This window comes from Zootoca vivipara, chromosome 10 (genome assembly GCF_965207765.1).
Source record: "Zootoca vivipara chromosome 10, rZooViv2.hap1.1, whole genome shotgun sequence".
NCBI classification, from domain to species: domain Eukaryota; kingdom Metazoa; phylum Chordata; class Lepidosauria; order Squamata; family Lacertidae; genus Zootoca; species Zootoca vivipara.
This window is the reverse complement of record NC_142593.1, coordinates 33416796-33441048: the sequence shown is the minus strand read 5'-3', so window position 1 is coordinate 33441048 and position 24253 is coordinate 33416796. Positions and strand designations below refer to the sequence as shown.

At 42.4% G+C, this 24253-nt stretch overlaps 1 protein-coding gene across 4 annotated transcripts in view; it reads right to left on the bottom strand.

The window, feature by feature from the left end:
- Positions 1-1379: 1379 nt before the first annotated feature.
- The window catches only part of ARHGEF28 (Rho guanine nucleotide exchange factor 28), a 142361-nt gene continuing 119487 nt past the window's right edge, over positions 1380-24253 (bottom strand). For all 4 annotated transcript variants that reach the window (XM_035099489.3, XM_060280226.2, XM_060280227.2 and 1 more), the window contains 2 exons: positions 5262-5375; positions 1380-2618 (listed from right to left, as the gene is read on the bottom strand). In XM_035099489.3, coding sequence (XP_034955380.3) covers positions 2458-2618; positions 5262-5375 — 275 coding nt within the window. In that variant the 3' untranslated portion in view covers positions 1380-2457. The remainder of the gene's footprint in view (positions 2619-5261; positions 5376-24253) is intronic.

Here is a 24253-nt window from a genome sequence, read left to right as displayed (position 1 = left end):
GAGGAGAAAGGAGGGAAGCAACATGAAGAGGACAGGAGGCCTTGGGTTGACTGACATTCAATGCCCTTTTAAAATGTGTTTGGGGGTGGGGTATTGTGTGGTTCTTGTTTTTATTTTGATTATGTATTCTGTGTTTTTATATCGTCATTTTATCCTGTGAACTGCCCTGAGACCTGTGGGTATAGGGCAGTATACAAATTTAATTTATTATCATTATCATTATTTTATTATTAATAATAATAAAGGGAAGAAGAAGAAATTAATTGAAGTTCATCCACACAGTGCTAAACCATGCTTTAGCATTACATCCAAAAACAGCCACTGACTTCAAAATCTGTCAGTCACAGTAAAGTGTAGGAGGAGAGGTTGCAGGACAGGCTTTACAATTTTAATCAGAAATTATGTAGTAATTTATGTAGTCACCTTGCCGACAAAGATCCATATAGTTAAAGCTATGGTTTTCCCAGTAGAGATGTATGGAAGTGAGAGCTGGACCATAAAGAAGGCTGATCGCCAAAGAATTGATGCTTTTGAATTATGGTGCTGGAGGAGACTCTTGAGAGTCCCATGGACTGCAAGAAGATCAAACCTATCCATTCTGAAGGAAATCAGCCCTGAGTGCTCACTGGAAGGACAGATCCTGAAGCTGAGGCTCCAATACTTTGGCCACCTCATGAGAAGAGAAGACTCCCTGGAAAAAACCCTGATGTTGGGAAAGATGGAGGGCACAAGGAGAAGGGAACGACAGAGGACGAGATGGTTGGACAGTGTTCTCGAAGCCACCAACATGAGTCTGACCAAACTGTGGGAAGCAGTGGAAGACAGGAGTGCCTGGCATGCTCTGGGGTCACGAAGAGTCGGAAATGACAAACAACAATAAATGTAGTAAAGAAACACTGTGTACTGATACCATCAGTAAGTTCCAGTCACTGTTGCCTTTCAGTGCATGGAAACCAATGTTGCTTAGTTGTGTTGTGCAATGGCAGCCACCCCAAATTTATTATAACAGCCGTTGTGCCTATTTGCACTAACACAGTTATGGCCAAAGAGAGTTCACTAGTGGCAACTGCTAAGTGGTAGGAGTAAGTAGATGTCAAGTAATTGACTGTCACTGTCAACCTAAGGGGATACTGAAACCAACAGCAGCCTGCATATAACTCCCTCCAGTCACTAGCACTGGTTTGCTCTGGCCCCCAGAAACTCACATGCAGGAAGAGTTTGAGAGCATCTGCGCTGAGCAAGGTCCTTCCCCTCTGCTGAACAAGAACTATAATATGCTTCAAAACATGGGTCAGATCATTGTAGTGACTGTAATAGTGGAAACAGCAATGGGCCAAAGTAACACAGTTGCTGAACGCTAGGAATTATGAAGAGCTCTCTTTGGAGATAAAGAATATTTATTAAGTTCAAAAAAGTATACAATTATGTATGAAAAATGCACAGGAAAAAAACACCTTCATTCATTACTTTATAAAGAAGCACACTGATTTGTAGTCCATGTGTGTAAAAGTAGTGTATTTGGATTAGGCGGGGAGCGGGGGAACTCTACATTTTTCTCACCATCCTCCTCTCCATTCCACAGGGATAAAAATGTCTATGTGATGAATTTCAGTGCTTTGATAAAAAGGGGGCACATGATGTAGCCAAGAACAAGTTATAAAGCAATACATCACAAAACCGACCTCGAATGCTTTGAAAAGAAAGTTATATACATGCTAGGTCTCTGATATAGACATCTGCCAAGGAGTAATCTGAAACCACAAGGAATCTAGTTTGCAGATGTGGATCCATTTCCTGAAGCTCCTCACCTTTACAATAAAATATTGGGGCAATGCTGGGCCACTAAATTGTTCACTGTGAAAAGAAAGTGTTAATCCAACTCCAATTTGGCAAAAGATCTTCAATAGCGACAATGCATCATAGTGTGACCAAGAGAGCCAGAAAGTCACTTGAGAAATATTTCAGGTATGCTTCCCCATCCAGAGACAAAGGCTGATATGGTGGTGAACCCATGACAGACAGAGTGTGGACATGTAGGTAAGGATGGTCTGCTATGATGCATCAACTATTTTTTAAGTTACTGAGTTGCATTATGAAATCTCAAATGTTCCTATTGCACACAGCGCTACCTTCACAAAGACTGTGCAGTCTCCGCCTGGGAATAGAAATGTTTCCACCCAAGATCTAATTGTGGTATTCACATCACATACACAAGTCATTGCAGATTTTAGCCCAACAATGTTGCTTGTAGAGCATTTCAGATGTAATATGTGTGTCACAAGATAAATATTACAGACACGTTTTTTAAAAATAACTTAATATGCATCCTATGAATCTGGGAAACTTTTTTTTTTTTACAATAAATAAGATGTCTTCAAAGTAATTTGGATGAAGACCAATTATGAACAATGAGAAAAGCCATCCTAAAGTGCTACTGGTAGTAAACAAGGAAAGGTTTTAGAGATAAACAATATTTTCTTCCGTGTCTCCATTTTCTGAATCTTGTCGCCTATCACCAGGTAGACTGTGCAGCCGAACATCTGATGGGTGTTGTGGCTGGATAGTGACAAGGCTTGAACTGTGTGGTCTTGGGCAGTGGCTCTGCAATGCATTCATGTCTAGAACACAAAGACAAGTTAAAAGTTGTAGCTCCACTTGCCACATGTACATGCACCTAGCAAAGGATCCCTTTTAAAAACAAGAGGTCTGAATTTGTACCAATACTTTTTTGGTAAAAAATAAAGTACAGTAACCTTCCTGGGGAGGCCTTGAACTATTCCTTTCCACAACACCAGTTTCTTCTTTCAATGCCACCATTGCACCTAAACCACCTGCAGCAAACAGATTGTTGCATCCAATGCTGAGTGAGCAACATTATGTTTGCACAATGGGACTTCCCCTTTCTTTCTTTCTTTCTTTCTTTCTTTCTTTCTTTCTTTCTTTCTTTCTTTCTTTCTTTCTTTCTTTCTTTCTTTCTTTCTTTCTTTCCTCTCCTCCAACCCTCTGGAACAGATTTTGGGCACGTGCAGGGGGCTACAGGGAGGAGGTGAGGATTTCCCTGTGTTCTAACAGTGGCCATTTCATATTGCTTACCTAGTCATTTAAGGCATTTATATACTGCCTCTCCTAATACTTATCTCAAGGCAGATTGCAACAAAAACAACAAAATCCAATCGGTAGGCATAACCATTAGATTTTCATTAGAACGGCAGTGCAAAAGCTTCACTTCCACAGTTCAAAATTACATGCTCTTTCCAGTCCTTACAATACAAACCATTAACATGCTTGAGAGAATAAAAGCAGCTTAATCTGGCACCTGAAAGATAATACAGCAGGTGCCAGGGGAGCGAGAAAATAGGTGGTGCTCTACAACTGGGTCATGTGGCAGCCTCCCAACACTCTTCAATGGGAGCCTTCAGCAACAAGTCACCAAGGGACTCGGATATTGGTCCCCTTCCAAACACAGAAATGTAAACGCTGAATGCTGCCCAAACTTGCTCTTACTAAGCTTGTCATCCTTGGGCCACTTCAGTGGAGAACCACAGTTATGGCAACACTTCCCAGACAGAACCATGGAGGACATAAAGGCAGAAGTCCTGGAGTGTTTCTGACACTCTGCTGGGTGCAACGCTTATGGAAGGAGGAGTTGGGAAAGGTGGCACGCCAAAAAGGGTGGGAAGAAAATATGACTGGAGTGAACACTTTCCCTGGGAAAGGATCCTCTCTCTACTCAGAGTCCAGGGCAGGGATGGGGGAACTTGTGGCCTTCCAGAGGTTGCTGAACTTAAACTCCCATCATCCCTGCCCATTGGTTATGGTGGCTGAGACCGATGGTAACTGACATCTAGAGAGCATTGCAGGGTATAGCAATGTGCATGCTATAATCTGGTCTTCAATGTCACCATAATGTGGTGACAGTCTTTCTGTATCACCTATATAATTAACTAATGATTTCATTAGTTGAAGGCATTTTTATGATTAAAGAAGCGATATACCGTACATTTTCCCCCATACAATGGTTCTCTTTTTTGGTTACTAGTGTACAAAAAGTCGCACGTACCCATCACATAAGTGCAACCTGAGAGCAGGTTTTAAAATGTATATATCATTTTTTCTCCCCAAAATTAGGACTAAATCCTAGCCATAGTTAAGCCTTTTTATTTGAATATGAGAGCAAAGGACATGAGTTAATCTTTCCTAGGAGTTAAAATCTTTTTGGTTGGCCAGTGAACTGAATATTTCTCACTGAAATCAACAAGAATTCAGGCACAAAGTGAGAGCCTAAATTTAAAATAAAGCTGCAACATATATTAAAACAAGCCATAGAAACTGCAATAGATCATGTCACTAAACCATTTCAATTGCCAGGATAGCCAGATCAAGTAACGGGTATAGTGTTACTCAGGGCCGTTCTTGGCCTGGATTTAAGAAACCCTGTCGTAATGCTAGAATGAGTGAAGAAAATAATCAGAAAAGGTTAAAAAAAACCCATGCTTTTTAAAAGGTACAATATAAATGAATAATAAAATCAGATTGATGAACGATTTAGGAATCATTTGGCCACGTTCAGCTTTGTTGGGTTTTTGAAAAGTTTCAAAAACAATCCCTCCTAAAACTTTGCTGTTGTACCCAGACTATACCACTCTGGAGTTCAGACAGAGGAATTGCTTCCTTTTGTAGATGAAAAACCCTGCACATAGAAAAGCAAGAGTATCAGGTTGAAGGCTAAGCCAGAACCCTTCTTCCTGGCATGTTACTTTTCTATACACAGGGACTATTTTATATGAGGGGGAGGTCAAACGCTGGATCCCCGTTGTGCAATCTGTAGCAGCACAGCCTAGAAACAATTTTACTGCTGTTTACCTAGCAAGGGTCTGTAGGAAAGTTCCCTCTTAGAATATTACTCAATGGTTTCTCATCCCCCCAAATGAGCTAGGATCCAGTGATCTAACCTTAGGGCAGTGTGGGTGGTTTGCCATGCTATTTGCAAAGGAAGCATAGGGAGAAATAATATGGACAAATGGGTCTCTTTGGGCTGGGCTGGTTTGACAGGTAGAAGCATAAGACAAAAATTCCCTTGCCATGCATCCTTAGAGAAAAGGACCAGAAGCCACTGCCTACAGTGCCCAAGAGTCTGCCAGTCACAACTTAATACAACTTAAGAGGCATGTTCTGGCTTCTTACAAGAGCAATTGTGAATTGTTTGTGTGCATTCCTCAAATGAGGTTCAGATGCAATTTGCTTGGAGCTTCACACCTCACCTTGATATTTGGGTATTTGGCTTTTCAGTGATAGATCCGAGTTCATTCCTGGATTCCTAGCGAAATCTTCACTGGCCGAGTTCATCCTGCTGTTCACGGCTTCTGTGCAATTGCCTGTGAAACAAAGCAATGCTGTTTTAATTGACCAACATTTTCCTTGACCATCATTTCAAAAGGGCAGAAAAGTAAGAGAAAATCCAACAATGGTGTCATTATAGCATTGTTTTACTGCATTCACATCCATTTCTTAATCCAAGGGAATGAGAGAAAGATTTGTGGACATTAATTGCACCTAATCAATTACATCTTAAAGTTCAAATATCTTGGGAAGAAAAGTTGTTCTCCCCAAATTATTGAGAGCAAACCTATGGACACTGTCCTTGGAATAACTACAGTACCATCCTAAGTCTTTAATAATAATAATAATAATAATAATAATAATAATAATAATATATTATTTATACCCCACCCATCTGGCTGGGTTTCCCCAGCCACTCTGGGCGGCTTACAACAGAAAAAGGAAATAAGATCTATTAAACATTAAAAGCCTCTCCAAACAGGGCTGCCTTCAGATGTCTTCTAAAAATCTGGTAGCTGTTTTTTTCTTTGACATCTGATGGGAGGGCGTTCCACAGGGCGGGCGCCACCACCGAGAAGGCCCTCTGCCTGGTTCCCTGCAACTTGGCTTCTTGTAACGAGGGAACCGCCAGAAGGCCCTCGGTACTGGACCTCAGTGTCCAGGCAGAACGATGGGGATGGAGATGCTCCTTCAGGTATACTGGACCGAGGCCATTTAGGGCTTTAAAGGTCAGCACCAACACTTTGAACTGTGCTCGGAAACGTACTGGGAGCCAATGTAGATCTTTCAAGACCGGTGTTATGTGGTCTCGGCGGCCGCTCCCAGTCACCAGTCTAGCTGCTGCATTCTGGTTTAGCTGTAGTTTCCGGGTCACCTTCAAAGGTAGCCCCACGTAGAGCGCATTGCAGTAGTCCAAGTGGCACTTAAAACTTTTAGGTTCATATGGCAAAAGAACCAGGGTGTTATATCTATGAGGCCTGCCCTGTAATGTAACCGAAAAATATATATAGTTATTGCAGAACTTAACACTATCATCATTTGGGAGGACTGCCTGTAATTTAAAAAGATGTTACCTACTTTTTAAGAAAGGTCCCAATATTAATCTGAAAAAGCAACAATAAATGCCATAAACCTATGGAGGAACTGTGGGTTTAGTGGAATCCACGAGCTCCCCTCCTGTCGTTCCAATCTTAGCTATGTCATATGCACCTCCAGGGTTCTCAGAATATTAATGCAGGGAGCCAGGAGAAAAAAATAAGGAAGCCAGGTCTCCCCCAACCCCCCCTCATCAGAGTACTGCATGAATCAATATATGGGGCAAGAAAGAGATTAAGGGTGAACATTTTTCGCACAAGGTTCAACTGAATGATGGACCAGTAGTCCCAAATGTTTACGTGCTGGCCCAAGTTATTTTGCTGCTTGAGGCAAAGGACAAATTGGCGCCGCCCCCCTCCACCTTCCCCCATAATAGAACTTGACCAGAGCAGGGCTGGCCCTCCCATAAGGCAAGCTGAGGCAGCTGCCTTAGACAGCAGAACACTAAGAGGCAGAGCTCCTGCAGGCGCCCTGCCCACCCAATTGTTGGTGGAGAAGTGGTGGTTGCAGTTTCTAATGAGATGAATTGCTGGGATAGATCAGTCGGCAGAGCATGAAACTTTTAATCTCAGGGTCGTGGGTTCCAGCCCCATGTTGGGCAAAATATCCCTGCATTGCAGGGGGTTGGACTAGATGACCGGAGTCCCTTCCAACTGTACAAGTCTATGATTGTTCTATGATTCGTATTTGAACTCTAGTGATGGGACAGCATCCTCAACCTACCACACCTGAGGTCAGCAAAGTAACTGAGCCCACTTCCAGGTAATTATGCCTCAGTGGTGCTGGAAAGGCTCTAGTGCGCAAGCAACCCTATTGAAAGCAGCACATATGTTCCAGAACAGAATTTGGATGGCTGCTGCCAGTCAAAGCTAAACTTGATGGACCACACCAAGGAATTGTCACAGCATGCAACAGTGTCCTATCGCACTGTAGCTGGATACTCAGATTCATAAAATTGCAAAGCAGAAATCCTATGCACACTAGTTTTTTTGGTGAATACTGTATTTGCATTTAGTGGCACTTAAAACCTGCTTCAAAGGCCTATTGGAAATCTGCCTGTGTATCTTTCCAGATGTAATATATTTTTTCCCAGGAGGATGCCGTCTGCTTTTGCTAGCGCTTTCCTCCTGCTAGTCCTAGAAAATTATATCCCTGGCCCTGACTGCAAAGTCCTCTTGGGAAAACCTCGACACCTGGGAAAGGCCACTATGCTACAGTGTGCCCTTAGCCTGTGTTCTCAATACCAGGGGCCTCGGAAGGGCTAGCGCCTGAACAAAGACTGCGCAGGTGCTTTTCCTTTGAGTGTTCATGCTTCTCTTGGGAATTCCAGTGAAAAACCTAGACTCCATTACATCCTGCAGCATCTAAATGCAAAAAAAGGACCTCCACATCCTTTGTTTTGCACGCTTTGAAGTAAACATTCAGCAACCTCCCGGGATACGGTAGTGTCCCAGACAACAGCGCACTTTCCCAGCGATACCTGATGAACTGATAAGCAGCACAACCTGTGCACCTTCTGCAAACAGGTTGAATGTACATCAGAAGAAAATGGATCCAGCGTGGCCTGTATCGTATCTTTCCTAGGGGTTGCCATGGTAACACCTCTCTGGATAACATGATCTAAAGGAGGTCCTGGCAGCATTCAGAATTTTGATATTATGGGTTGTTGTTTTTAAATGCGCGGATTGAAATATGAAGGTGTCACCAGTCACTTTGATGTCGGGCAAGACCAACGAAGCTAGTCCCAGATTAGAATCAGCTCCTTGGGCAAAAGTATTTCTCCGTTCTACCACCCGAACAGCAATTTAAGAAGAAGGGCTATAGCATGCGTAAGGTCCCTGGTCCAATCCCCAGACTTTCCAGGAAGGCCTGGGAGTGTTCCCTGTCTCAAACCCTGGGAGCCACTGCCAATCAATGTAGACAATACAGGGCTAGATGGACTAGTGGTCTGAGCTGCTATAAGGCCGTTTATGTGGAACTGGAGAGTAGCATGTTTCTCCTAGAACTTAATACGTGCAAAACACATTGGAAGATACCAGCCTGATCTTCACTATACAATTAAAGCAGTTTCACACCACTTTCAACAGTCATGACTTCCCTTCCAAAGAATCCTGGGAACTGGAGTTTGCTAAGGGTGTTGAGAGTTGCTAGGGAGATTCCCCACACAGGGCTATAATTCTCAGAGTGGTTAACTCTCAGCACCCTCAATAATCTACAGTTCTTGGGATTCTTTCGGGGAAGCCCTGCCTGTTTAAGTGAATGCTCTCCCCATGGAAGTTCACCTGGCACCTTCATTGTACACCTTTAGGCACCAGGCAAGAACATTCCTTTTTAACCAGGCCTTTAGTTGACCTAATCAACATCCCATACCCATATAAAATGTGACTTTTGGGGGGTGTATTATTGGATTATTGCTTTTATTTTTATTTTATATACTGTGATCTTTTTATGTGGACCGCCCTGAGACCTCTGGGCATAGGGTGATATATAAATTCAATCAATCAATCAATCAATACTGCTTTAAATCTATAGCGTGGATGGGGACTATTTGTCTATCCCAGTGTTGTCTGTCTAGAAATGATTCTCTAGAGCAGGCATCCCCAAACTCGGCCCTCCAGGTGTTTTAGGACTACAACTCCCATCATCCCTAGCTAACAGGACCAGTGGTCAGGGATGACGGGAATTGTAGTCCCAAAACATCTGGAGGGCCGAGTTTGGGGATGCCTGCTCTAGGGGCTTGGATAGAAGCTGCTCGCATCACTCGCTCCTTTCGCTTCGCTGGAAGTGCCATGGACTGAACCTGGCTCCTTCTACATGCAAAGCAGCTGTTCCACAGTTGAGTGACATGTTCTACCACCCCCCCCCCCAAAAAAAAATGCTTTACCACATAGTTGCGGCTTTTCCAGTAAAAGCATCAGGTGGAAGGCACCCAAGGCAGAAAGTCAAGAGCATTTCAAGGAGATTGAGGAACAAAAGCACCAGACAAGCTCTAAGCACCAAACCCTTGGCTGCCATGTGAGTGAGTACAACCTCGCATGGCCTGCCTCACACACACACACACAAAACCCCACACAATGTGTCACCCAGATGACACTGTTAGCCTGAAAGTGGAGGAGGAAGGCCTGCTGTCACCATGCTTTCCGCAGTCAGCTTGGACTTGGTACAAGGCTCTGGGTCTGATCCAGGGAGCAGCAGCTGGTCGCACAGCAGGCTGTTAAATGCCACAATGAAAACAGAAAGTCCGACAAGCACTAACTGGGAGCAACAAATCAGCAGCTCAGGTGTGGGCAGCGCTTAACTTATTCCGTATCTTTATATTTATGTGCTATGAAAGCCTCCAAGTCCAGGGCTTTCCTGGCTCTACAGCAGAGCGCTCTCTCTCGCGCGCTCTCTCTCTTTCTTTCTCTCTAAGGGCCAACTTTTACAACCCATTGTCACTTGCATGGCAGGCATGGCTCGTAACAATGCAATCTGCCTTAGCCACGCAGGCCAGAAGTTTTGTACATTATGAAAATGCCTTGGGGAGCAGCCACAGGGTAGCAGCAGCAACATTTGTAAATAGTGCCTGCGATTTTCCTGGACGAAGTGTCGTAACAATCGTTCATATGTTCCATTTATGATAGCTCTGTCTAAAAATAAATAAAAGTCGGAAGATAATTTGACCTATAAATTGGTGGACAGCATTGTGCAATATGCAATTATCATGAGGATGAACATTTTCTGCCCCCCCCCCAAAATGGTGAATGTGGCTTCTGAATATAGTAAGTATTGTCTCACTATCCTTTTAGAATTGTTTGGAAGAGTTAATAATAGGAAAAAACTATTTGGGGATAGTATGATAAGATTTGGGAAATTTTAGTGACAAAGTTTAGCTATACTTAAATGAGTTTAAACTTTATAGAACCAAGTATTTTTTTTAAAAGGAAAGCAGTTTTCTATTCTTCTTACATTATCAAATATTTTATAAAAAAGCATTCTCAGTTGATTTTTTAAAATTTTATTATTACTCCCTATTGTGTTTTAGTCTTGTGCATTAGTCTTGTTACTCCCATATTCCCACTGCAATTTTTTTAATGTTCTTACTATTCTTGTTTTACATCCCTTTTTAAAATTTCCATTATGTCCCAAACTTGAAATAAAGAGAAACTTTTGTGTAATTTTCTTCAAAATGTTAAAATCGTTTTACAGGTAGCCTTTCATCAACTCCACCCCACTTCTAATAAGCTTAATACAAACTGAAGACCATACAATTCACAAAACTCCCAATAAAATACCACTCTCATATCGAGAAGCGAGAGAAAAACCCAGTTGTTAAAATCAATGAGAATTAGCACAACTAACAGCAAAAGCTTTCCTTAAAAAAAACTCAACAACAACAACCCAAAATGATCTTTTTAAAAAACTTCAAAGGGGAGGGTTTCTTGATATTGTTCTTTTGGGACATCATTGCATAACCTCAGGACAGAACACGGAAAATCACTACTCCATTTCCAAGCTGTTCCAATCTCTGTGATCAAGGGGATTTGATCAAGGCATTTAAATCAGGCCTTAGTGGGTGGCGCCCATTGTCTGTGTTAATTCTGAGCTCCGGAAATATTGCTCAGAATCGTGCACACCTCATCATCACATCTGGAAAAATTGGCATCAGGCACGCCTCACAATCCCACTTTTTATAAAGATAATGCTACCTCTGAGGAGAAGGGGTGGGTAGGAAAAGGATGACATGGGTAAAGACTTTCTTCTCCTTCATTTGAAGCTTAAAAGGGGGAAGGGGGGAGATACCCACCCCTCTTGACTATGTTTCCTAGGAAAATGCTTTCATTTCAAAGGCTGATGAAATGCTGTAACTTTGTTATCGGGCCAGTATACAGTTCCAATAATCAGGTGGCCTGCAATTAGTGGTTTGTGATTATAAAAACCACAGCTATTTCACATGCAGCATCTACAGACAGAAGGTCGGCCCAAGACAGGTTGCCACTTGCAGTAGAAAATCCTCAAAGCACCTTCCCAGCAAGAATTCATAAACAACTATGTTGTGATATAATTAATGCAGTGGGAGTCAAGTTGGAGCCCTCCAGGTGTTGTTGGAGTACAAGTCCCACCATCCCCAACTATTGGCCATACTGGCTGGGTCTGATGGGAGATGTAGTCCTTGAGGACACCACATTGGCTACCCCTCATGTACCCCTTCATAACCTTCTGCCTGAGCTGCTACCTCCAATCATAGCTGCCAAGTCTCCCGTATTCCCCGGGAAACCCCAGTTTTTCCAGCTGTTCCCAGCCGGGAAAACGGATTTTTTTGTTTTTCCCCGGTTTATTCTGGCACAGCTGCCATTTTGGAACTGGGCGGGGCATGCTCAGAAGCGACTTTTGATGCTGCTCTGCCCAGTTCCAAAATGGCTGCAGCGCGACTTCTGGCGCGGCGGCCATTTTGGAACAGGGCAGAGCAGCATCAAAAGTCGCTTTTGAGCATGCCCCGCCCAGTTCCAAAATGGCGGCAGCGCTACTTCCGGTCTGCTACTTCCAGTCCAGTCCCTTATTTCTCAGGCAGGGACTTGGCAGGTATGCCTCCAATCTAGTGGGATTGGCTCTAAAGAAAAAGCTATTCTTGTGTTCTAGTCCATCGTGACCTTAAAGGAAGAGGAGGAGGAGAACCTTCATTCCTGTCAGAAGTTCTAGAAGAATAACCAATTTGTGTCTTCCAGATGTTTTTCCAGACTACAGCTCTCATCAGCATGAACTAGCATGACCAATAGCCAGGAATTATGGGAGTTGTAGTGCAATAAAACCAGGAGGACACCACATGTTTAGTCCTGTGCTGGAAGGTTCAGAGATGTGGTCTATGTGTGCAAGGTTCTATATGTGAGATGGCACAGAGACAGTAGCCCTGTTCAGTTCACATGGGCAGGGGTATGTATATATAAGCCTTCCCCGTAACTTCCCTGGGTTATGGGAACAGGTGCTCTTGATATCTGGGTGTGATTAGTGCAAAGGTGTTTTTTAAAAAATAAATTGTTCAAATCCACTTAGAAATTCATTTGCATGTGGGAACCTTGTCCTATTGGGGTTTCTGATCATGGAAAGAGTTTCCAAGTGTGTTCAGTGGGAACATGCTTATTAAACACCCTTGCTTTCACGCTAATTGCACAAAGGTTGAAGAGGTGCTAGTGCGCTCAAGGATGTTGTGGGCTGGGCTTGTATCTGTGTCCCTGTTCCTCGTGCTAGCAGCTTCGTGTTTTGCATGTTCAGGCAAACACTTGAACATGGCTAAGGAAGAACTGTGAAATCAATCAGGGATAGGTCCAGGTACAGCGGTCACATCCTACATATGGGGCTATGATAGGCCAAGCCAGCTTCCCCTATGCATTCACTGGTTGGTTGGTTGGTTGGTTGGTTGGTTGGTTTTTTAAAGGACTGTTATAAACCTTAAGTACAATAGCTGAGATTTTTTTTCCCAATACAAACAATGTGCTTGCTAGCTTTAGGTTACCAAGGAGTAAAATCTCATTGAACTAAATGGGACTTTGTCCTGAGTAAACATGGTTAGGATTGCATGCAATCCTTTGCTTGCAATCCTCTGTTAGGAATAAACAATAGTCCCCCCCCCCCGGCCAAATCTTGTTACAATAGGGATTAAAGTTAGAAAAGGCTACCTTGCCAATTTTTTAAAACTAGCTGTTAATGCCATCTTCCCTCTGTTCATCTAACTAGTTGCAAAACTGCTTGTGGTTTTATTTCATCGTTTCCAAAGTTACATTTAGATTGGATTTTAATTTTTCCCGAATCTGCTGTAGACTACCTTATTATTTTGTTGCATTATAGAAATGGAAATTGTCACATCTCATCTAGCTCAACAGTGCCCCCAACAGCCCCAACAGAAAGAGCTATACTGTACTGTACAAAGCTGAAAGCAATTCTTTCCAGTTCTTTATTTTAGTAGAACCTATGATGGTTGAAAAAACCCTCATGTCATGTTATGGGCTCAGCCCAGCTAGCTAATGCTTATACTAATGCCAAAGTTTGTACAGAAAGGTGCCAGAATCTTGTAGTCAAATTTTCTTTTTTTAATTTTAAGATAACTTATCTCTCCCCCATTCTCCTTCCTTACTTCCCTGTTCCAACCTAGTGGTTCTTCCCACTTCAAGAAGGTTAAGAGGGGTGTGTGTGTGTGTGCGCGCACGTGCGTGCGTGTGTGTGTGTGTACATGCAGAGCAATCCTATGTAGGTCTGCTCAGAAGTAAGTCCCACTGAGTTCAATGGGACTTGGGTAAAGGTAAAGGGACCCCTGACCATTAGGTCCAGTTGTGACCGACTCTGGGGTTGTGGCACTCATCTCACATTATTGGCCAAGGGAGCTGGCGTACAGCTTCCAGGTCATGTGGCCAGCATGACAAAGCCGCTTCTGGCGAACCAGAACAGCACATGGAAACACTGTTTACCTTCCCGCTGTAGCGGTACCTATTTAACTACTTGCACTTTGACGTGCTTTTGAACTGCTAGGTTGGCAGAAGCTGGGACCGAGCAACGGGAGCTCACCCCGTCGCGGGGATTCGAACCGCCGACCTTCTGATCGGCAAGCCCTAGGCTCAGTGGTTTAACCCACAGCACCACCCGCGTCCCTCAATGGGACTTACTACCAGGTAAATGTGGGCATGGTTGAAGCCTTAGGAGGGAAGGAGACAAAAATTGGTGGCTGAATGGTATAGCAAGCTTTTCTAAAGTGCTGGCTTTAGCATCTGGGCAGCAAAAGGTCCTGGGATAGCATTGCAGTATACACAAACTGAGAGGTGCATCCCAAGATCCATTGTGACATTGCATAGGGTGCTGGAGGCACACCCCTCAAAAGCTGCACTGGCCTTGGTGGCTGTGCATTCAGTCCGAGAAGTGCATCTGGGAGGAGGGTGAGCATCACCTATAAGGTTGCTGCTGGTGAAAGAGCATATAACCTCCAAGGAAGGTAAGGATATAAATGTAATAAAGCTAAGAATATGACAGTTCATGAGAGGGGGGTGTTGGTTGCTTAAGTCCACCTGAGGCTTATATGTCTGCATGTTTTCATATTTCTCAATTTACTTTTAGATTTCACTCTTAATTTGTCTTCCTCCGTCGAGCAGCTCATTATGGCTTTGAGACTGCTGAGATCTCCTTCTAGCTCAACAGCACACCCAATAGCTTGACAGGTGGAGTTGCAAGAAGCTTAAAATGTTTCAGCTGTTGCTTACTTCCATACCATCTGGGCATTACTACCATCAGGCAGCCATAAGTTGACAGCATCAACTTTATGCTTCCCACACACACACACACACACCCAACTTATCAGAAACTGTATTTGAAACTTGGAAGAGTTTAAATAGCATCTTCCAAAATGTTAATAAAAAAGGCAAGAGGGTATCTGTGCAGAGAAGAAAATAAACATCTCCACTATACATATGGCTCTTCCCACACATCACTGGTTCGGTACCGTGATTTGCACAAGCCTTTTTTTCTACAGTACTTCCTAATTTTCACCATTCATGCTGAGGGGCAAGACAGTAGCCAAATCTCATAAGGGAGAGATGCCTTCCTGTGCAAGAGGCCTTGTGACTTACGACACATTAACAATTATATGCAATTTTCTCCCTTTTAAAACCCAGGTTGACTGAGAACGTGGAACGGGAAGGGGAACGTGTCCAATGATTCCACCAAACCTTATCATGATCAGCCAGAAGTAAGAATGGACTCTACATGCATACAGTTGTGCATATGAATGCTCATTAGGCATTAGTGGAAAGTCTTGATAAAATCAAGGTTCCAAATGGCACATAGAGAGTTGGTTCTCACCTTCAGCATGGAGGTCAGATGCAGACTACCTCCCAGGGTCCCCGTCACCCTGGAACATGCAAGAAACTATTTCGTCTCTTACTTGGACACAGTAGTGCTGTCAATCAGAGCAACAGTTCGGGAAAGAAATCTGCGGTCCATTCACCAAAATGAGCAGGGGGGGGCCTCCAAACACAGGGCGGCTGGCTAAGCACATTGCGAAGTGAAGTACATTGCCATCTAAAGAGTTCTCCAGAAGATCCACATTCTAAAATTGCCTAACGGCACCACTAGAAATGAGGGAGAAGTATGGTATATTCCTCTCCACCACCAATTAAAATACCTGATTTTCACTTCCTGAAACTATGCCGGAACTGAATCATAACTATCTTTCAATATTTACACTTCTGATTTTGCAATGCAGTTCCTCCCATCAAAGAAATGTACAAAGGGTACATAATTAGGGGAAAGTGTATGTAAAAATGCAGCTATTTGTAGTGAAAATAACAGACACATTTGCATTTATATGAGGGGAAATTGCTTGCAAAAACACGTATGGAATTGTTAAGATTTGCCCATCCTTATGCAGCACTATTTGGGTCTAGTGCTCACTGAGGTGAAAGACTTCTGCCAAGTCTGTTCCACTGGGATCACATGACTGAATGCTCCTTCACACAAAAACTAGCTTGGGTTCAAAGTATGTGAGATAATGCCTTCCTCTGAGTCAACCTGCATTAAGATCAGTGGAGGAAACTCTCCTGGTAGCCACTGTATTTAATGAGATGCATAGTGTAGGGTCGTGTAGATGAGCCTTTTTGGTGGTGGCTCCGCATCTGTCGAATGGCCTTCTTAACAAGGTGCACCTCACCCTAACTTTATAGTTAGATAAGTGATTTTACTAATGCTGCTAATAATGTTTCTGCAGCTTGGTGCTCATAATGGCAAGGTTTCAGGTTCGATCCCTGTATAGGACAGCTGAATATTCCTGTATTGCAGGGCGTTGGACTAGATGATCCTCAGGGTCCCTTCCAACTCAACAATTCTACGATTCTATGATTAAAATTATTTAAACATTTTGCTTATAATGTATTATATTTCATATTATCTTATTTTTGTAAACTGCCCTGTAACCGTTTTTAGTGAAGGGCAGTGTAGAAATCTCTGATAAATAAATAAAATACTAGTTTTCTATGTGCATGGAATTTAATTGCTACAGAGACACATTCAGTCACATGATCCCTCCCCACCTGTAGTCTTTAATGATATAACCCACGTGTAATTCACAGACTGACATGCTTGACCCTGTTTTATTGCATGCTTTTGGAAAAAAAGTATTATGGCTGCGTTCTTTTTTTACTCCCCATTTATTTAGAAAAGTAGGTCTCTGGACCAAGTCTTTGGCTGGCACAAAAATAAATGGGGTCCTACTGGCTATAAGCCTGGCAATGATCTGCCTTTTTAATCTTTCACTGCTAAACAGATGGAATGTTTTTGGTTTTTTAAAAGAAACTATTAAAATATCACTGTTTATAAAGGAATATTGGCTTTTGATGTGGATTCAAAACTCTGTTAACTTGTTATTTTAATCACACAACTGAACATTGCTGGATAGTTTTATTTATTTCAAGCTGTGGCTTCTCAGCTGGAGACGAAGCTCTCTTTTTTTATTATTAGAAATTGTTAATAAGTGAGTAATAATGCATCGGACTCTTGCCATCCCACTGCATTCCTGAAAACCCATCTCCCATTTCATCTCCTCCACAGTCAGCTTCTAGGTTCGTGAGTGACAGAACGTTTTTCTCCCTCTGCTGGCCAAATTGCATTAGGAACTCTTATTATACCCAATAGCCAAACAGCACATTGGGGTAGATACTAGGGTCACGCACAGTGTGTGTGTTTTTTCAGCCAGAACTCAGGTGGGCACCATTGCCATTCTAAGAGAACAAAGGAGGCATTCATGCTAAGCTCCGGCACCTCTTTTTCTAGAAAAACAGCACTGGTCATGCACATATGTTACGCTGCACTGCGAACATGCATATGTAGTGGGGGAGCAGCACTGATCTGCTGGCCCTGCTCCCAGCCTAAACACATTCAGCATAATTTGCGTAAGGGCATGATCAAGGAATTCTGCTTTTGGCAGAGTTCTCTGTTGTGGAGATTCACGGTCTCATTCTCCTTATGTGCATTCAGCATACACACTTATAAGCCATGTGCAATCCCAAGGTGACAGCCTCCCTGTGTCACGTTCTCCTCTCTTTACCTAACAAATGTGGCTTCGCTTACCCATCACACTGTCAAGCCCTCTGGCAGCATCAGCAGCTAATGATGTGGCGCAGGGCCTGGGAAATGTACAGCGTGAAGATATCACATCACGGGCAAGAGGCAGGGGAGGGGGAGGGAAACCACACATTCCAGGGGAGAGGGAAGAAAGTGCAAAACAGGTGTGTAATTTTCAAGTCATTCCCTGTCTCTCCCGCAATGTGCAGTTTGGCCCCAAGGCTGTGTAGGGACCATTATTTCTGCAGAGCATTGGAAGCAACTTGCCTCTTGCCGTTACCATGACAACAGCCCCCCATCCTGATTCAGTAACTTAACAATCGTACAAAAGCAAGCGAGGAAGGTGGGAGCCTTGCTGCAGCTAGAACAAAATGCAGCTAAAAATGGGAATCCCAGAAAAGGGATTAGATATACAGTACAAGCTAAAAGCTTGGGGGGGGGGTGCAAGGTAGCGTGAGAAAAGAAAAGGCAGTACATCTAAATGTCAAATCATTATTTCCTGAATTGTCCTGGAAAGGGGCCAGTAAGGTCCAAAGCATGTGGGAATGATAAATATGTTTTCAGCTTTGCTTTTTTTTTGCCACTACTTCCAGGACAGTTGTGGCAGGCTAGTTGCAATGGGGGAGACAGGAGAGGTGTGTCTGTGCGCTAGAAAAGGGAGTGCCTTAATCAAACAAAAATGAATGAAAATGAATTATATGTTCTTGGAATGGAAGGGCATTGCCGTGGACACAGTCATAGCACAGTGCGGAGTGACTTGATGATTAGAGAGCACAGAATTTGGACAGCATTCCAGATGCAAATGTTGCGTATTTTCTATGGGATCTAGAAAAGATCCTTGAAAAGAAATAAAAAATAAATTGTTTGAGGGTCTCTGTTTCCCATACAATGCTTGCTGTGGATTTTGATGCCACTAACATTTGGAGGTGACCTGCAATTAAACCCCATAGCAATTGTTAAAGAGAAATTTACCAGAGGCTAGGCCCAAACCAATCTTTCCGCAATGAGCAGATTACAAACGGCTCTTCGGGGAATTTGGAAATAGGTGGGGGTTTTTAAAGAAAATGTGTGTTTCATCCGCACAATGAACACCAGCAACAGCAATTTAAGTGTTCCTTGAAACCCTGCTCTGCTGTGACGTGACTCACCTTTGGCCTCACCTTCATATGGGATACTACCCACCAGCTGGCTTTTTCCTACTTCCCCAAATTCATTAAGTATGACCCCCGTCCATTAAACTGCCTTTATATTAAGCTTTGAAGTTTTGGCTGTGCAATCACACGCATGCACATGGTCCAATTGCTATTCTTCTAACAATGAACACATGTTTTATTGGCTCGCTTCATTTCCAGCTCATTAAACACAGCTGGGCTTCAATAAGGGATAACAGTAATAATAAAGGAAGGAACTGTGGAATGTTTAAATGTATCTCTATACATTTATCACAGGGTGGGGGGTTGCTTTCCATACCATGGGATGCCCTGCTGATCACAATACCTACCCAGCACATAAACTTTTCTGAGTCTGTGCATTAAAGCAGAAAAAATAAAGAAGACAGAGAACTCAACCCCCTGATCTGAAATCACAAGTGTTGACTAACTCTGCAGCCACAGACGTTGTTCACGCTGCCCTGTATCTCAACATTCCAACTTATGGCAGAGCTGTCCTTGCCTGGAATTGGGGCAGTTGAAAAGGATTGGGTTTTATTTCTCAGTAGTAGAACCTAAATCACTGCCATGGTAACACAACAACCCTTAGATCATAGTTTCTCCCAACAATATGCATAAATCCTCTAGCCTTCCATCGTTAAATCTGAAGAGGAAATCCTAAAACAAGTAGGGGCCATGAGGAAACACATGCCATGACACAACAACATCTCTCCACTGCTACCTTCCTGGCACTGAACCAGAAGACCTGAAGGGGGCATTCGGCCAAGCCCATCTAGAAATCTTCCCACGATCAGAAACCCTGCATTCCCTATAGGTTTGAGTCCAATAGTTACACATTTAAAGGGATTTAATCACACAAATTTAAAGGGATTTAATCTAACTAACGCGGGTGGCACTGTGGGTTAAACCACAGTCTAGGGCTTGCCGATCAGAAGGTCAGCAGTTCGCGATGGGGTGAGCTCCCATTGCTCGGTCCCAGCTCCTGCCAACGTAGCAGTTCGAAAGCATGTCAAAGTGCAAGTAGGTAAACAGCGGGAAGGTAAATGGTGTTTCCATGTGCTGCTCTGGTTCGGCAGAAGCGGCTTTGTCATGCTGGCCACATGACCTTGAAGCTGTACGCCGGCTCCCTCAGCCAATAATGAGAGATGAGCACCGCAACCCCAGAGTCGGTCACGACTGGAACTAATGGTCAGGGGTCCCTTTACCCTTTACCTTTAATCACACTGGGTTACATCTAACTAAGTTCTATTCAAAGTAGACCCACTAAAATAAATGAAGCTGATTTCAATACTCTTTGCAGAACTAATATTTGATAGAGCCCAAAGTCTGTGCAAATGCAGAATTGCTGGCTTGCACCAAAATCCCATTATTCCAGTATCTCCATGAGTCTCCAATTATTCCAGCACAGTCAAAGCCAACAGGAGGCTCACAAGCAAGAGATCGCCAGGGCAGGAGCCACTCAGGGAAGATTTCAGGTCAAGGTTGAGATATGGTTGCTGCTGATATTGGTCCAGGTTTTACGAATGCTAATTTTTCACTACTGTTTTCACTACTTATTTATTGAATGGCTGGCTGTTTAACACTGAGTCTTTTTTTAGCCAGCCATTTTTAGTGGTGGTATTTTGTACCATTTTTTATGGCACGTTTGTTTGTGCTGCTCCTGTTTTTTTTATGTTTTTATATGGATTTTATTATTTTAGTGAAAAATTAAGTTGGGATTCTCCAATTATGGAAGTAACTCATAAATGTTACGACACACATACATACCCCAAATGTCAGCAATAGTACAACTTTCTCAGAAGTTACAATAAAAAGTGTTCTAAGTTTAATGAGGGGAACCCTCAACCTATGGTCTTCAAACCACTCCAGAGTGAGTTATTGAGGTCAGTGTGGCTATCGTAAAATAAGGTTGTTCAGGACTCCAGCCAAATAGTAAAATGTACTGAAGTCAACAGGATTGCACCCAAGTTCCTTATTGTATACTGAAAACAATAGGATATTTCCTGGAATATCCTAAAATACTAACATAAATAATTGAAACTGAACGGTATTTTTTTAAAACGAGCTAAGTACATTTTGTGACTAAGTATCATGGTTTTATTATTACATTGTGCCTACTTGCTATTTTCTAAATTTTCATAGTCCACAAAGGGTTTCCCCAGCCATTAGGATGAATTATTTATTCACCGTATATCTGTTCCAAGTTCTAAAGTGCATTATGAAGTGTGCATAAAACTTTGATAAACTATTAAAAGAAAGCTACGGATACTACTCCCATTAAAAGGTGTAATATCTGAGAAACCAGTTTCCACCGTATCTTTCTATCCCAATAATTTGCATTTTTACAGCTTGCTTCCGACATTCTCTCTAGCTTTCCCATAAGATGAGTCTTATTTTCACTGATTGTGAAACTTTTTATGATTAAAACAATTAACTAAAAGACAAAATCGGGTGGTTAAAGCAGATCCAGAAAGATCTAGAACAGGCCAACCGGCAAATTGAGTCCTTATCAAACTTTATTGAAGACATGGCCAAAAAAAAAGCTCAATATTTCACCCATTGTTTTCAACAGTTACGTAATAGAGGTTCTCAGGCAATCTCTTACCAGGCATTGAACAGATTTAGATCCACTGTAGCAACAGCTTCAAACCATGCCCTATGAAATTGGTCATCTAGGGCCTAGAGCCAACCACCTACATACAAATACCACTCAATTTCTATTTTGAGTTTACACGCAAGAAAAACAGCAATTGAAATCCCAGTGCTGGGAATATTCAGAGCAACTTTCACTGGTGTTATCAATGAAACCTAGCAGGCATATTCTGCAGGCTCAGAAGGTATTCATTATTTAGCATTGGACTAGAGACCTCAGTGCCGACCGACACTTCATAACACTTTGTTTAAGGGACTCAGGAAGGATGAAATCAGTGGAGCAATTGCCCAGCAACACAGGACACTGGGGATTGTCTGTCTGTTATATTCAAAACAGTGCAGCAAGTCTAACCTTAAAAACCTAAAAAATAATGGTAATCACACCCTCGAGTTATGTAACTTTCATATTACTACAGAAACTACAGCTTTACCTATGGCATTGTCCAATAAGTAAGGGCTATTTTGCATGTACGCGTTTGGAAATTTAAGTGACGGTCTACCACAGATGCAATGCCAAAGAACTTTCATATCTACCCTGATGTATCTACAGTGGTACCTCGGTCTACGAACAGCCTAGTTCACGAACTATTTGGAACATGAACACTTCAAAACTGAAAGAAGGTGTTCGGGTTAGCGAACTTTTTTTTGGAACCCAAACGTACTCCGTTTGGGGGTGCACTTCCATTTTGAGTGCCACACTTCCGTTGTCCGGCAGAAGAGAAGGGGGTCATCATGGCGTTTCCCACAGCTGCAAGGGAGGGAAGCTGCGCATCCGCAAACCAGCAGGCGCACAACTCCCCCCCCCATGCAGCTGCAGGAGGCACACGCTCTAGGGAGCATTTCCCACATGGGGGGGGGGAATCTGTGTGGATCCCAGTTCAGATACTGATTGATTGATTGATTGATTGACTGCGGAAATGGATAAAAGCACCCCATCCAAACAATGACTATCATCAGTGCAGGTAAGAAAAAAATTTCATTTTCATTTTTATCATCTACAATACTGTTTTATTTATTTTATAGTACACAGATTTCATTTTATGGATCAATGGTCTCATTAGAGAGTAAAATTCATGTTAAATTGTTGTTTTAGGGGTTCTTTTAAAAAGTCTGGAACGGATTGATCCATTTTGCATTACTTTCTATGGGAAAGCGCACCTTGGTTTAAGAACACTTTGGTTAAGAACAGACTTCCGGAATGGATTAAGTTTGTAAACCAAGGTACTACTGTACTCTCCATTTACATGCTCAGGAACTAGTCATCAAGATTAGAGAATTTGCTGTGTGTTGTGAACTGGGAAACATAGAAAGTTAACCTAGGAATTTTAAAGGGGGGGGGTCGTTCTTTAGTAAATTTTCTAGAACTATGCATGCCTCTTTCCTGTGCTGTGAACCTTCCACAAAACACAGCTGATTAAGTAGCCTAGTTTTATTAGTTCTGTGGCAAAGAACAGTTCTGAAATGATCACAGGATAAAATCCTTCATCTTGGTCGTGTTATTTTTGTTGAAGATTATAATATAACCAGATATATCAAGCATGCCAATCGATTCACCCATAATTTAATAAAACCCAAAAGTGTGAAAGGAAGGGCTAAGCTAAGTTCACATGATTCATATTTTTCTGGGTGATTTTTAAAATATGTAGACTAAAATCTGCAATGTAAGAAAATCTGAGGGGAAATGAATAATTTCTACGTGCACCCACATGGCTCTTCGATATAATGTGATCTTAACAAATGTACATGGTTTTAATACATTAAAATATAGGGTTACCTTTGTCTCTTCAGCCTAAAGGGCAATTAATGATTCCCTCTGAAATACTGACATCATCAAAACTGCTGTTGTAAATGCACTTGAGGCAGCTTTGTCTCATTGTGCTGTTTTTTGTGGGGGTTTTTAAGTTAATAGTTCATACCACATCAATAAGTCATACATTTTGCAAACACCTAAATGGCTGCTATGGTAAAGAGGCCAGAAAGCATTTTAAAAACCACAGTATGATCATTCAGCCCCTTTCCGTCCAGGAGAAACAAGATACTACTTTAACTTTCTTTCTTAGTCCCTTTCTTTTTTAAAAATAATATTTTAGAAGCCTTTAGAAAATGGAAGTTAAAATTGCACAGGAAATCCTCTATTTACATAAGCCAAGTCTATGCAGCTAACATGTCGCTCAGTACCATAATGATAAAAGCTGCATAATATTGCTTCATCCACTGAGGCTAACCTGAATGACTAAAGGAAGGATTTTCAACGAGGATTAGCATGAGAAGCAGGATACGCTACAAATTAACACCCTATAGAAATAGTTTTGCTGGTTGAAATATTCCCAGTGCATATGACTATAATGTTTCCGCACATTGGGACTGAAATGACATATGATTTAATTCATTTTGCCATCTGTCTTAAACAAACAGGGATGTTATTCCCCAAGATATGTTTCCCCCTGATTCATTTCCACTAAGAATCCTGGAATTGATGCTTTATTACAGCTGAACATGACACATTGTATTCTGAGGTCTGAGACGTGGCTCAGATTTACCATCACCGATAAATAATACAGAGATGCTTCCACAGTGCTCTCTCTGTGTATGTGCAGCACAAACACCTGCTCTTTAGACAGCATGTTTACCTGCAAATTTTAGTACTGTTCAATTAAATGCATAGACAGAAAGACATACTCCCAGGGGATGCATACAACAAAGTTGCCCTTTCAGTGCAAGAAATTCTGCCTGTGCAATGGGACCTTCTCCCTGCTCTCTTCATATGTTCCCCAATCTGCTGGGTCCCCCACAGAACAGATTAGGGGGGTGCAAGGAGAGGAGAGGATGCTCCATTGTGTAGGCAGCAGATATCCTGGTACTAATGGGGACAACTTTGTTGGGTACAACTCCAGATGTTTTGAACTGAAATATGCATAAGC